Genomic DNA, 15,004 nt, shown 5'->3' with positions numbered 1-15,004 from the left:
AGATGAGTTCTGAGGGATAAAATGATTGACTACAGGGGGACTATTATACTTTTTGAAGCCACAATTTGAAAACAGAAAACACTTAAATGTCTGCAAGACCTGTTATCCAAATCACTATCCAGTGCCTTCCATGGAGAGATCATTAGAGATCAGAGAAACACAAGGTCGGCTGCATTTCATTACAATTATACAATGTATACTCATTCTAAGGTAATAAAAACATAACGGTTCACTAAATAAGGTCAGCCTCCAGCAAAGACTCAGTATCGATGACGTGGCCTGGAACACATGTCCTCGTCTCATCCCTGGGGCACAGAACGTGCAGCAATCCTCCAGTCATCTCCTTTTGTAAATATTCAACCATGTTGGTCCCCACCTGTTGATTACACACAATCACTTAGAGTATTGCAATATAACTGACATGCAAGTTAAGCTTTTTTTGTGGAAGTATATTTTTTTTTATTGCAAACATTACCAAATATGAGCAAACTGAATTATAGTAATAAAATAGTCATTTGGACTAATATTATCAACATGTAGGCAATAAAAGTCAAAATATTACTGTAATGTTGATTGTGTCTTTGACATTAAAACTCACAAACCCACAAAGCTGCTCGTTAATCTCCTGACTGGCAGCGCTGATGATCGCCTCGCTTAGATAATGTTACACAATAAAATGAAAGATGACATGAATGGTAGGGTATCATGTAAGTCAGAAATTTTTGTTTTAAAATATTGACGATCATTCTTAAAGGAACACTCCACCGTTTTTTGAAATAGGGCTTATTCACTGTCTTTCCTACATTTAGATAGGTGGGCAAATGCATTTTTGTCTCAGTGCATGCATTGTTTTAGTTTGGCAGGGTTGCCGCTAGCTTAGCTTAGCATAATGAATGGAATCCTTTGTTGCCAGCTAGCATGTCCTGAGTAAAAGGGATCATTCCCTTCCGGATCTCGCAGAGACGGAGAGCGTGAGCATTAGCTGTCCATGAGCTAGCAGCAGGAGCAACTTTATCACTCTCTATGGGCTTCTCCCTTGACTTTATCAGACTTTATGCCTCCTCGTCCCCCCGATTGCTTGCGAGCTTCTCCACCGGTCTATACGGTAATTTCAAGTTTTAAATAGGAAAAATATTGAAACTCTTTGGTAATTTTTTTGAGAGAGATGCTAATGGTCTAATCAGATTCAATGATCAATGCTAAGCTATGCTAAAAGTGCTACCGCCAGACAAACCCGGAGATCGACTGAATGGATTCGAAAACGGTAAAACTGTTTAACTCTCGGAAAGCTGGAAAAAGAGCCTATTTCCCAAAAAAGTGGAGTATTCCTTTAAGACGGTGGTCACTGCTCATGAGCCAAGTGTGTGCGAAGAATTTTTGATGCCAAATAATCTTTTTTTTACCATATTCACATACTCAAACTGACTGTGAACAATCCAGAAAATCTGCGTGCTTTCTTTTAATGTCACTAAGCGTTATCTGTTCCTGTCCTCCGCCCCTCCCAGTAAAGGACACTCTTTCGGCACACAGCCCCGAGGGTACGCAAGTACTCTTTAGCATTTCATCTCATCCTACGAGAGACACAACCCCCCTGTGACCGAGCGCTTCTCCAGCTGTCGCTGCATCTGAGGCTGAAGCCGCTGGTAATCCGGACCGCAGGGCTCTGTGCATCATGACTTTAATCCATTTACACATCAAACTGTTCACGGCTGGAGGGAGCACTCGATGCTCAGGTAGAAGACAGAAAACAACTGGCAGGTTTTAATCGCAATTACATCTGCTGAGGAAAATGACAATGGATTTTCGGTTGAGCTGATAAAGTGACTCAATTTACCACAGTTGACTTTTGTTTCCTTTAGTTGGAAGGAAAGACGTTTTATTGAGTGCCAGGCACGTTACTTGATTTTTAATGTTGTATGGTGCATTAGAAGTGTGTGTTTTTTTAAACGGTACAGATCATTTTAATACAAATAAGAAATATAATGAACATCCCAGACAGCAACATAGTGTCATATTTGGCCTGCATTTGGTACCAGACACTATGGGCCGACACTATGTCGCTGTCTGGGATATCTGTATACAATTTTTTTATTTTTTAATCTAAGTTGCAAACTGATTTGTATTCAGCAGGGTAACAGATTACATTTTAAAGTAACCCAGTCGAGCTCTGGCTTATGTCATTTAACATAAATGTTAGACCCTCAGGGTGACTGGATAATGTTTGAGGGTCTGGGCTGCTAAAACAAAGGTTGAAGGTTCAATCCAAAGTACCAAGTCCTGTTCTATCATCATCATGCCCTTGACCACAGCTTGCTCCAGGCTGACTGTCATTATAAGTCACTTTAGATTAAAAATCGTAAATGCCAAGTATCGAAGAACTACAGAAGAGTAACTAGAGCTGTATGGACGAGATTTAAAAAGGAGGGGAATTAAACCATGGCTTTAGTAAAAATGGATTATGGTAGAGTTATCAATTTATTGGTAAACGTCACAAAACTAGATATTTTATACGCTGTTAATCAATTAAAAATAACATTAACATCAATAAACATTTCAGTTATTTTATATAGCTACATATTTATATTGTACAAGTCTATATCTATGTTATAAGCTTTTCAGCACACATTATACAAAAAGAAAAAAGAAAAACACAAAACAATTCACAACATGGTAATACAAATAACAAAAATATAGCCCACAAATATTGTTTGACCAAATAAAAAAAATACTATGAAATTAATAAATTCTATAAAATTGCTTACTCACTTCATTTGATTTTTTAAAACTTAAAACCGTATATAGCCTATGTAAAAATGCTAACCTAAAAATGGTAACATCTACATTTTTTTTATTTTAATTAGATAAACAATTCCATTATTTAGCATCACTGCACTGGCATTATTTAGCATGCTTTTTTTTTTTTTTTTTTTTTTTTTTTTTAACCTTTATTTAACCAGGTTTGTCTCATTGAGATATAGAATCTCTTTTTCAAGAGAGACCTGGCCAAGATAGCAGAACAAATTAGATCACACAATCACAAAACAAACACAAAAAGGGCAAAGACTACTCAAGTGCATTTCAAAATAAAAGTGCCATTACTTAAAACATTTGCACATGTGGATGGACTCATGTTCTATAGATTTAACATAACGTTTAAAATCATTCAAGGAAACTAGACACTGTAGTTTAAGTGTTTTCTGTAGGTCATTCCAAGTCGAAGGTCCAAAAAACATGAAAGCCTTTTTGAAAAACTCTGTCCGGGCTTGAGGTACATTCAATGAGAGAATTTTCTGGGACCGTAAACCATAAGTACTCTGTGTAAAAGAAAGAAATTCGGATATGTAGCATGGTAGTCTGCCTATGATGCCCTTATAAATAAAAATATAAAGGTGAGTAAGCCGGCGATTTGACAGAGAGGGCAAATTCACTGTGGAGTAAAGTGTACAGTGATGAGTGAGGGGTCTGCAATTTGAAATAAACCTTAAAGCTCCATGAAACACAGCATCCAACATCTGAAGACACTTTGATGGGGCATTCATATACAACAGATCACCATAATCAATCATTGAGAGAAATGTAGCCTCGACTATCATTTTTCTGGCAGAATAAGTAAAACAAGATTTGTTCCTAAAGAAAAAACCTAGCTTCAATTTCAACTTTTTCACTAAATTCTGTATATGAAGCTTAAAAGAAAGATGATCATCAATTAAAAATCCTAAATATTTATAAGATGAAACTACCTCAATTGTTTTACCCTGATAAGTAACAATATTTAGATCTAACTCATTTTTCCTTGAGTTTGAAAAGACCATTACTTTGGTCTTCTCTGCATTAAGCATAAGCTTTAAATGATAAAGCTGTGCTTGCACTCTATCGAAAGCAGTTTGCAAGCATTCATAGGCCTTCCTAATGGTAGCTGCACAACAATAAATGACTGTATCATCTGCATAAAAATGGAAAGATGCATGTTGGACATTTTCCCCAAGACAGTTTATATAAATAGTAAATAAAAGTGGCCCAAGAATGGAGCCCTGCGGGACCCCTTTACAGATTGATACATATTTTGACGTTAGGCCATCAACTTGTGTAGCTTGAGTCCTATCAGCGAAGTAGTTAATAAACCAGCCCACAGAGTGCTGAGACATACCTATACTGATCAGTCTCTGAACTAGTATACTATGGTCAACAGTGTCAAATGCTTTGGACAAATCAATGAACATAGACACACAGTGTTTCTTATCATCAAGCGCTTTGACTATATCATTAATTACTTTTATAGCAGCAGTGGTAGTGCTTTAATGGGTTAATTCAAGTATTTTCGCTCTTTAAGGTCTCAATTGCAGGTTTTTCATTCATACACTAACGAGTGACAAATGTAAATGACAGACAGTTCCGTGGCAAAGAATCGAGTTATCAGCGAATGTGTTGTGAGGGGCTTCAAGATGTTCAATGACGGAGAAGGAGGGGGTCAGTTTGACGTCAGTCAAGAGGAATTATCTCTATAAATAAAGGCGAAAGAAAGCTACAGATGGAAGTAAGTGAGCACTCCCTAGAGAACACAATACGATACCTTCATCTGTCCCGTGCGCGCGTCATCTGAACATGCCGAATTCAAGCAGCTCCACATCTTCCTCCACGAAGAGCATCCGGAGAGCTGCGTCTGAACTCGAGCGCTCGGACTCGATCACGGTAAGACTCCTTCGCTTCATTGTGCGCTTCTCTTCAATAGCTATGAATGAAGGGGAAAGAAAGCAAGAATAGTTTGACATGTCCTCCAATCTTTGTAATTAAATTGAGATACGCATTAAACTTCATGGGAGTTATGTCATGAAAATACACTGTCGATTACATAATTGATAGATACAGATGGGCAGATTTTGACACTTAAGACTCACTTTAAAATGTATGAATTTCATTTTTTTTTTTTTAAGAAAACAAGATACCAAACCAAGTGCCATATATTTATTAGTAGGGCTGTCAAAAGATTAATCGCGATTAATCGCATCCAAAATAAAAGTTTGTGTTTCCATAATATATGTGTGTGTACTGTGTGTATAATTATTTATATATATAAAAACACACACAATCGTGTATATATTTAAGACAAATTGGTTATATTTATATATAAAATATTTATATATAATATAAATTATATGTATATACAGTATATAAATGCAATTATTCCTTAAATATACATGAAGAATGTGTGTGTATTTATAAATAATAATTCTACACAGTATACACACATATATTATGTAAACACAAACTTTTATTTTGGATGTGATTAATCACGATTAATCTTTTGACAGCCCTATTTATTAGTAAAAAAAAAAAAATATATATATATATATATATATATATATATATATATATATATATATATATATATATGTATATAATTTAAATATGATAAAACATACAGAGTGGCATTAAGAAGTTAGTTCTGAGAGAAAAAAAATCGTCCAGCATATGTTTACAGATGCCAGTTAGTTTGGTATTATCTGATGCAATTGAATTCATAAATTTCATTAACTTAAATAATGATTTGAGAAATAATATAATCAACTTCTACTTCTCGCATATTGAGTAATGTGTAGCATTTGAGATTCATCTCTAGCGTTTTGCAGTGAGTAAATAGAATCTCCGTTGAGAATTACGCACAGCATTACGCGGTAATTACTAAACGCAAACGCTTTGAAAATAAGTCTATAAGTGGCTGTGACATTGGCTCAAGAGCAAATGTTTGAGTCTGAGCTATATGGCAGGTTTCCATACACTGCATTGAAGTTCTTATGCGCTTTTGGAGATGTAAATCACCTCCATCCGATGTTCAACAGGTAAGCAGGTCTACGTTATTATTTAAAGATTAGATGCATCTTAAAAATGAATAGACATGATTGTGTCGTCTTCAATGATGTGCGGTGTTGTCTTCGAACAGTCTCAGAAGTTTGTGGGGAGGCGGCAGAGTTTGATCGAGGACGCGCGTAAGGAGCGCGAGGCGGCGGCGGCGGCAGCGGAGGTTGCGGGACTCAACGAGCAGATCGTGTTTGAGGAGAGCGATGGGAAAGCCTTGCTCAGTCTCTTCTTCTCTCTCAGGAGTTCAAAGAGCCCCGCGCTGTCCCGCACTCTCAAGGTTTTTGAGGTATAAGACAGATGGGATTTAATTTTTTCGAAAAAGATTTTAGACCTTGAAGAAAGAAACGCTAAAAGATGGATTTTGAAAATATCTTAAGAATCCTAATGGGCACACATAAGAATCCACTGTGAATCAATGAAGATCCTGAAAAACAGCGATTGGTGGTTCTTATTCTCGTGTTAGATCCTTCAGGACTGTGATGTTTCACAGTTAGGCTACTTTTTTCACGTACTACTTAGTCTTTGTTTTGAAAAATTAAAATATGAGTTATTCGTCTATTAGGTTAAATATCAGACAAAATTAATTGCAAAATGTACAGTACATTGGCACGAGTTACAAAACTAGAAAACTTATTCTAAATATCCCCAAATCTTTGTTTAAAATTGTCTACATTTACGTTCTAAATGTGTTTTTCTTCATATGTTCTCGAGGAACAACAAAATGCAATCTACTTATTAATGTATGACATTATTTCCTATTCATTCATATTTTATATAATAATATATCAATATGTATATTATGACATTTATTTACACATATTTAAATTGCTAATTCATTCGAAAATCAAATGCTATAAATAGTTTTGGTCACACTTTAGTTTGTGGAACATATTCACTATTAAATACGTCTTTTGCTTCAATAAACTCTTAATTACTGCTTATTAATAGTTAGTAATTTAATTGTTAAGTTTAGGTATTGGGTAAGATTAAGGGATGTAGAATATGATCATGCAGAATAAAAATGCTAGGATGTCTTAACCCAATTTTGGGTCAAATATGGAGAAACCCAGCCGTTGGGTAACATTTTTATAATGCATTTTTAATCCAACATTTGGATTTGTCCATATTTGACCCAAAATTGGGTTAAAACAACCCAGCATTTTTTAGAGTGTGAGAATTGGTCATCGTTTTCATATATTGTACATTTGAGAGTTCACCAGATTAAGAAACCATTTTTTTTTCACTTTCTTAATTGCCACACTCTAAAAAATGCTGGTTGTTTTAACCCAAATGTGGGTCAAATATGGACGAACCCAGCCTTTTTTTAAATATTTTTTTTTAACCCAACGGTTGGGTTTGTCCATAATTGACCCACATTTGGGTTAAAACAACCCAGCATTTTTTTAGATTGCACAATATGTGAATTAATTTCTAGTATTTTCTTTGGGATTTTATGGTAATGTTCAACTATTGAACACCAGACATTTGAAGCCAAGATCCACCATCTTGAGACCAGACCCAGCCGAAAGCCAAAGGACGGCTTGGAGGATCTGGAGTATTATGTTCAGTGTGAGGTGCACCTGTCAGACGTCAGCACGACTGGTCAGCTCTCTGAAGAGGAGTGCAGAGGACGTCAAAACCACAAAAGAGGTCAAATGTGCGTCTATTAAATACGTACGGTTGCTATGTTTTTCTTTTCTTATTTGAATGTCATTACTCTTAGTACTTTTGTCTTTTCTTCAGTTCATTGGTTTCCAAGAAAAATCGCTGAATTGGATAGATGCCATCATCTTGTCACCAAATATGATCCCGATCTGGATCCGGATCATCCAGTGAGTGTTGGAATAGTTCCTCCTTTCTAATAAAAAATAACTTTGATTGCCCAAATTTCTGTCATGTATTTCTTACATACATTTTTGAATGTCTTTGCAGGGATTCACTGACCCTGTTTACAGGAAACGACGGAAGATGATTGGAGACATTGCCTTCAAATATAAACAGTATGTTGCAAACAGTGTTTATAATGCAATGTTTGCCTCTCTGGACATAGGCACAGATATTTAACTGACACTTGTCCTTTTTCCAGAGGAGAATCGATTCCAAGAGTTGAGTATACGGAAGAGGAGATCGGAACATGGTGTGTTGTGCTGAAATAAACAACCTATCCTTGGTGAATGAATTAGTTCAAATTTCTCACATAGCAACCAAATGTGTGTGCAGGCGAGAAGTGTACTCCACCCTCAGAGATCTGTACACCACCCACGCCTGTAGTGAACACTTAGAGGCTTTCCAGTTGCTGGAGAAACACTGTGGCTACAGTCCCGATAACATCCCTCAGCTGGAGGATGTGTCCCGCTTCTTAAAAGGTACCAATCGAATTATAGCACAGCTAGACAACAGTGCAACCCGTGCGTCATTCAACATGCCTATTGAATATAAGAAATCATGTTTGGTTACTGTAAATATTCTTCAGTATTGCCAGTAACAATATGCCAAGCGTTTGGGAAAACACCTCAGCAACCACTTAGGATACCTTAACAACCACATTGCCATGCCACAGCAACCACCCAGCAACATCCTGGCAACCACCTAGAATTCAACACTAACACCCATAGCAACCTCATAGCAATGCATTAGAAAATAACCTAGTAACCCAGACAGCAACACAGTGTCTTTTACATCCAGAAACCGACTGTTGCAAGTTGCCGGATCAACTACCCAGAACACCATTGCAACCACATAGCCCATAGCAACCACCCAGATCATCCTCATAGCAACGCCCCTAGCAACCACCCAGTGCACCCTAGAAACTTCATAACAATGCCATAGTAACCAATCAGAACACCTGCATAGCAATGTCATAACAGTCACCCTAGCAACCACATAGCCCATAACAACCACCCAGATCATCCTCATAGCAACGCCCTAGCAACCACCCAGAGCACCCTAGAAACTGCATAACAATTCCATAGTAACCAATCAGAACACCTGCATAGCAATGTCATAACAGTCACCCTAGCCACCACATAGCAACACCTTGGCAACAACCCAGAACTTCCTCACAACCACTTGGCAACTTCATAGGCATTTCACAGCAAACACCCAGAAACTTCACACCAAAACTCTGGCAAACACTCAGGAAACCTTAGCGACTCCATAACATTGTGCTAGCAAACACCTATTAATGCCATATCAATCACCTAAATCACCCTAGCAACCAATAGAATCTACAGAGAACATCCACATAGCAACACCAGAGCAACAACCCAAAATACCCTAGCAATGGCAATACCATACAACTCAGAACACCTGCATAGAAATGTCATAGCAATCACCTAGGACACTCTAGCAACAGCATAGCAACACCCTAGCAACCAGACAGAAGGATAGTGATGAGTTTGGCACAGTCAAGCACCCCTCTCTCTCTCTCTCTCTCTCTCTCTCTCTATCTCTCTCTCTCTCTCTCTCTCTCTCTCTCTCTCTCTCTCTCTCTCTCTCTCTCTCTCTCTCTCTCTCTCTCTCTCTCTCTCTCTCTCTCTCTCTCTCTGTATAAAGAGCGCACAGGTTTCCAGCTGAGGCCAGTGGCAGGTCTCCTCTCCGCACGGGACTTTTTGCCAGCTTGGCCTTCCGTGTGTTCCAGTGCACGCAGTACATCCGGCACGCTTCCTCCCCCATGCACTCGCCTGAACCGTAAGAGACTTACTGTCACACATTTTACATCTATGAAGACACTTCCTGTTTATTAAGCATTTGATTTACATCCAGATGTAGGCTGACTGCCTAGTACACGCTGAAACACTGCAACCCAATTCAAATGTATGTCAAATAAAATAAAGGAGCTTGTAGTGAAAAAGGAGTATAGCGTACTTTTAAAAATAGTACTTATTCCAGAAATAATATTTTTTAAAAGAATATACTTAAGTGCAAAATGATTGCAATATTTTTGGACACTTAACTGCATGTAATTACAATTGAATTAACATATATTACACTTACAGAAATATCTACCTGAATAAGTTATTTCAGGCAAGAATGAAAAAAACCCGAAGTAAATTCTATACTCAATTTAAGCTTGTAGAAATTCAACTGTAAATATCAATGCTATACAATTAAGTAAAACCTACTCAACGTTCTGATACTGGTGTTCCCATCATGCACTGGGGCATGCATAATTATAAGGTTGCATTTTTCAACAACATAGTCTTGCAATAAACTTCAACTATGAGTAGAAATTACTCACCAAACTTTAACTGGCCAAATTAAGGTAACTTATTTTCTTTGTTTATTTTACTCAACTCAGTTAAGTAGATTATACTTAATTCCATTTGTGCAAATAACTTAAAAATATGCGTGCAAAAAAAAAGAAAAAAAAAGAAGAAGCTAATTTTACTTGTGGTTAGTATTTATTTGTGCATTGTATACATTGCATAATTGTACATGCATTATATAAATACTGCAGCCCTTCTGAAAACCAAGTGTACTTAATTGTTTTAAATATTCACTTGCAGAATACTTCAAATTTTAAAAGTATTTGTAAACAACTTGCAGATAATATAATATTAATGAAATAAAAGGCCCCATAAATGTACTTAAAGAGAGAAGACATCCAGAACTTCTTAACACACTTACAGTAAGTACTGTACACGTGTAAATACTGCACTTTGTATCAATGTCAAATTAAAACTTTTACTTTAAAACAAACATTTTACAATAATAATCTTTTGTCTTTGAAGAATGTTACACTGTAACAATGACACCTTAAAATAAAGTGTATCCGTAGGTGTCTTTGTTACAGTGTAATTATATGTATATGTATAACTACAGTAAGTACATGTAACAAGATCAATGTAAAATAGTGATGCGAAGAACACAAGTTTTGATGTGTTGACGGACATAATAAAGTAGCCACTGTAAAAAAAGATTAGTTGACTCAACTTAACTAAGTCAAGTCATCTTGTTGCTTTGACTGAGTTAATTTGAGTCAACTTATAGTGTCAAGTTTATTACACTTCAAAACACGAATTGATGCATAAACTTGACACTATAAGTTGACTCAAATTAACTCAGTCAAAGCAACAAGATGACTTGACTTAGTTAAGTTGAGTCAACTAATCTTTTTTTACAGTAAATTGTTAACATTTAACATTCATAAATGACAAGAAATGACATTAAAGTGTATTTTAGTTTATCATAAATGCTTGTCAATACATTTGGCAGTACACTTTAACCATATTTCAAAGATAATAGATGTAATGATGAATTGACATATAACGCGATATGGTAAAAAATTATGTTTTTTTATGTAAAAAATAAAAAAGTCTGCTTTAATGAAAATGATGGCACAGAAGTCACAAATAATCATAATTATTTTGTATATTTTCCGTTCCAGGGATTGCGTTCATGAACTTCTTGGACATGTGCCGATATTGGCTGATAGAACATTTGCACAGTTTTCTCAGGTAAAAAAACAAAACAAACAAAAACAAAACTGCTTTATGTACATATCCCATATTTCCGTACATCTTTGATCTTAGATCTATGTCCTGACCTCTCTCTGTTTCCTCAGAGTATTGGTCTGGCCTCTCTTGGAGCTTCTGAGGAAGACATCGAGAAACTGTCAACAGTGAGTACAAAGCATCTCATCAAACCCTGTCCACTTAAACCCCTGAATGTGTGTGTTCTGAATGTGTTTTCCAGCTGTACTGGTTCACGGTGGAGTTCGGACTGTGTAAGCAAGGAGGGAAGATCAAAGCGTACGGAGCGGGACTGCTGTCGTCTTTCGGCGAGCTGGTGGTTGGTGGCGTTTATCGAATCAATTGCTTTTTATGATGAATGCATTTGACATTTAATGTTTCCCATTGTTTTCTCAGCATTCTCTCTCAGATGAGCCGGAGAGACGGGAATTTGACCCGGACATCGTGGCTGTTCAGCCGTACCAAGACCAGACGTACCAGTCCGTCTATTTTGTGTCAGAGAGCTTCATAGTTGCTACAGAGAAACTGAGGTGAGCGGCACCAAACATACTCTGTTGCTGTCAGGACTGTACACTCTAAAAAATGCTGGGTTGTTTCAACCCAATTTTGGGTCAAATATGGACAAACCCAACCGCTGGGTTACATTTTGTTAATTAAAAATGTTAACCTGACGGGTGGGTTTGACCCAAATCTGGGTTAAAACAACCCAGCATTTTTTAGAGTGTAGGTTTGGCCATCATAGCATTTACTATGAATAAGTTTTAAAAAGTGTAAATAAACATTTTTATTTATTATTATAGTGATCCATAAAACAAATGCTCACCAAAAATAAAAATAAATAATAAAAAATAATAATAGGATATTTATTACATACATTTGTTTTTTTGTCTGTATTTTAATTTTATTTGCAAATAATATTAACTGCAAATAACTGTACTTATTTATTTATTTATTTATTTATAAAAGGTGCTAAATAAACATAAAAGATCCTGTAAGCAATTTTATATATGTGTGTGTGATGAAACAAAACATACAGTAGACAATTACATTCTCAGAATGAATTTGAGAATTTATTTATTTATTATACAATAAAAAACAACTAAAATAAAAAATACTGTAAGCAATTTTACATAATTCATTTAAGACAAGAAAATATATAACAGCGAATAATTACATTCTCTGTAATGAAAAAATTAATTAATAAATAAAGAATAAATAAATAAATATATATATATTTAATTTGTTTACAACTAACTAACTATTTAAATAAAAATAGGATATTACGTACATTTACATCGTTTTTTGTCTTTATTGTTTGCAATCAAGTAATTTACTGTTTGCTACTGGTACAAAACTGGCCAGGTACTGGTAAAAAAATTCAGAAACAAGTTTTATCATTAAAAAGTTCATGAACATGGAATGCATTAAATAAATAAATATATATTGCATTACATGTCCATGAACGTTTTAATGAACAATTTTCATTAATATTTTAACCAAAAATGAACAAGACTTATGGTTATAATATTAATGAAAATATAATGCACATTGTATATTTATGACTAATTTTAATGATTTTAAAGGATTTAAAATTAGTACCTAATTTTAAACCTAATTTTAAAGGATTTTAATGCACGACGTAAAGGCAATCCGCTTCGCGTCGGGTGGTTCATCGCCTTTAAAAATCCTTTAATGCATGGCTAGCCGTGGATTATCCCTTACTTAAATAATGTCAGTTGTTTCTATAACAACAATGAAACTATTTTCTTTTAAACAACAGAGCGTACGTGACCCGCATCAAGAGGCCGTTTTCTGTGCGGTTCGACCCGTACACAGACGGCATAGAAGTGCTGGACAACCCTCTGAAGATCCAGCAGGGGCTGGAGACCATTAAAGACGAGCTGAAGATCCTCACGGATGCCCTGAACGTGTTGGCTTGAGTCAGTCTCCAGGAGCCAATCAACTCCCCCGTTCCTCAATGCTTCATATGTGACGTCTCATCGTTATGCTGTGCGTCTACGTCTACGTCTGCTGCTATACTGACGTCGCTGCTTTTAAAACACTGAGTGCCAGCCTCAAAACCTCATGTTGGATCTCTCCACCAGAAACCTTACAGGGATAGTTCAGCCCAAAATGAAATCTCTACCATCAGTTTCTCGCCCTCATGTCGTTCCAAACCTGCATGCGCTTCTGTCTTCTGCAGAACATCACAAAGATATGTTGAAGGAAGTCTGTAACCAAACAGTTTTGGTTCGTATCAAACACACAATGAAACACACGAAACTTCAAAATCTTCTCACATGTTCCACAAAGAAAGTCACAGATTTGCGGTACAAGGAGGGCGATTAAATGATGACAGATTTTTTATTTTTGATCTCTGGATTAATGGATCACTCTGTGATACTCTACTAAACAAAAATTGTGTCAACATGACATTAATAAAAAAATTGTATCATGCCGTTGTAAATTAACCTAATAAGGGGGCGTTTACACAACAACGACGTTTTCAACTAAAAACGTTAAAAAAAAAAAATTACACAAAAAAAACCGCAAACTTTTGAAACCGGGATTCAAAGTGCAAGTTTTTGAAAACGATACTGTTACCGTCTCTCTTTAAACTACACAATTTTAATTGTGAAAATGGTGACGTCATGTGTATGCAAATTACGTTTCGTTTTCTTTATCAAGTCAAGTCATCTTCATTTATAAGCGCTTTTAACAATGTAGATTGTTTCAAAGCAGCTTTACAGTGATAAACGTATAATTTAAGGTAACAGATTGTTTTGGCTTTATAGCGGTTCTTGAATAAAGATATTTTCCAGCTAAAGTTAGATTTGATTGATTCACTTCCGTCGCAATGATCATCAGTTATTAAATTAGAGGCCGCTAAGACGACACCGTTCTCTCTACACAGACTTTACACACGAACCTGTGAGAAACACTGATGGCGCTCACGTGCACATCAAGAATTATTTCTATAGTTATGTGCGTTTGAATATATGTGCGCAGGTTTGTAATTCCTACAAACCAAGCCTTAACAAACTACTTGTCTGTCCTTAAACACTTTAGACAGAATTTTATCACTTCGGGGTAGATACGCGAAACCGAAATTATCCCGACAACACTTTATCTGTAGAGTGGTAATGGGGTTATAAAGCTATAAAGTGGCATCGCCATCTACTGGCCTGGCATGAATAGTACAGCCGTTTTTGCGGATCCGTGTGAACGGGATCGTTTTGACAACGTAGTCATATAGGCGTTTTTTTTTTTTTTTGGTAAATCGTTGTTGTGTAAACGTACCCTGAAGCTGTTGAAGACAAAAGTTATTTATGAAATAGCACCAGATTAAGTACTATACAAAAAATGTTTTAAACAAATATGTACAATATATAATCAAATGTGTATAATCAATGCAAATTGAATGTATTAGTATTCCAAATATACAGTCCTAAAATAATACATTTAGCTGATTCTTCTACAGATGGTAGACATATTTTATTATTAACAGCAAATCATTCATAAAAAGAAAACACTGGCCTGTTTATATTCAACTTTCTCCAGAAAATATGAAATATAAATATGAATAGTCTCTGCAAACAAATGCATAAAAAGTGGAAATACCATTAACTGTGTAGTGCAAATTGGATATGTGCTATTATAAAGAAATATATTTG

General features: G+C 35.9%; 1 protein-coding gene across 1 annotated transcript; it reads left to right on the top strand.

Moving 5' to 3' along the window:
- Positions 1-4,546: 4,546 nt before the first annotated feature.
- th (tyrosine hydroxylase) lies at positions 4,547-15,004 on the top strand. Its single transcript, XM_079603481.1, is given in 16 exon segments — positions 4,547-4,689; positions 5,766-5,837; positions 5,939-6,142; positions 7,338-7,454; positions 7,456-7,513; positions 7,600-7,688; positions 7,789-7,856; positions 7,943-7,993; positions 8,077-8,222; positions 9,412-9,465; positions 9,468-9,546; positions 11,246-11,315; positions 11,423-11,479; positions 11,554-11,649; positions 11,727-11,860; positions 13,111-15,004. Coding segments are annotated over 16 exon segments (1,542 nt in total). The 5' UTR covers positions 4,547-4,602; the 3' UTR covers positions 13,271-15,004.

This window comes from Phoxinus phoxinus, assembly GCF_949152265.1.
Source record: "Phoxinus phoxinus genome assembly, chromosome: 25".
Taxonomy (NCBI): domain Eukaryota; kingdom Metazoa; phylum Chordata; class Actinopteri; order Cypriniformes; family Leuciscidae; genus Phoxinus; species Phoxinus phoxinus.
The sequence above is the reverse complement of the archived record's forward strand: the minus strand, read 5'-3'. Positions and strand labels throughout refer to the sequence as shown.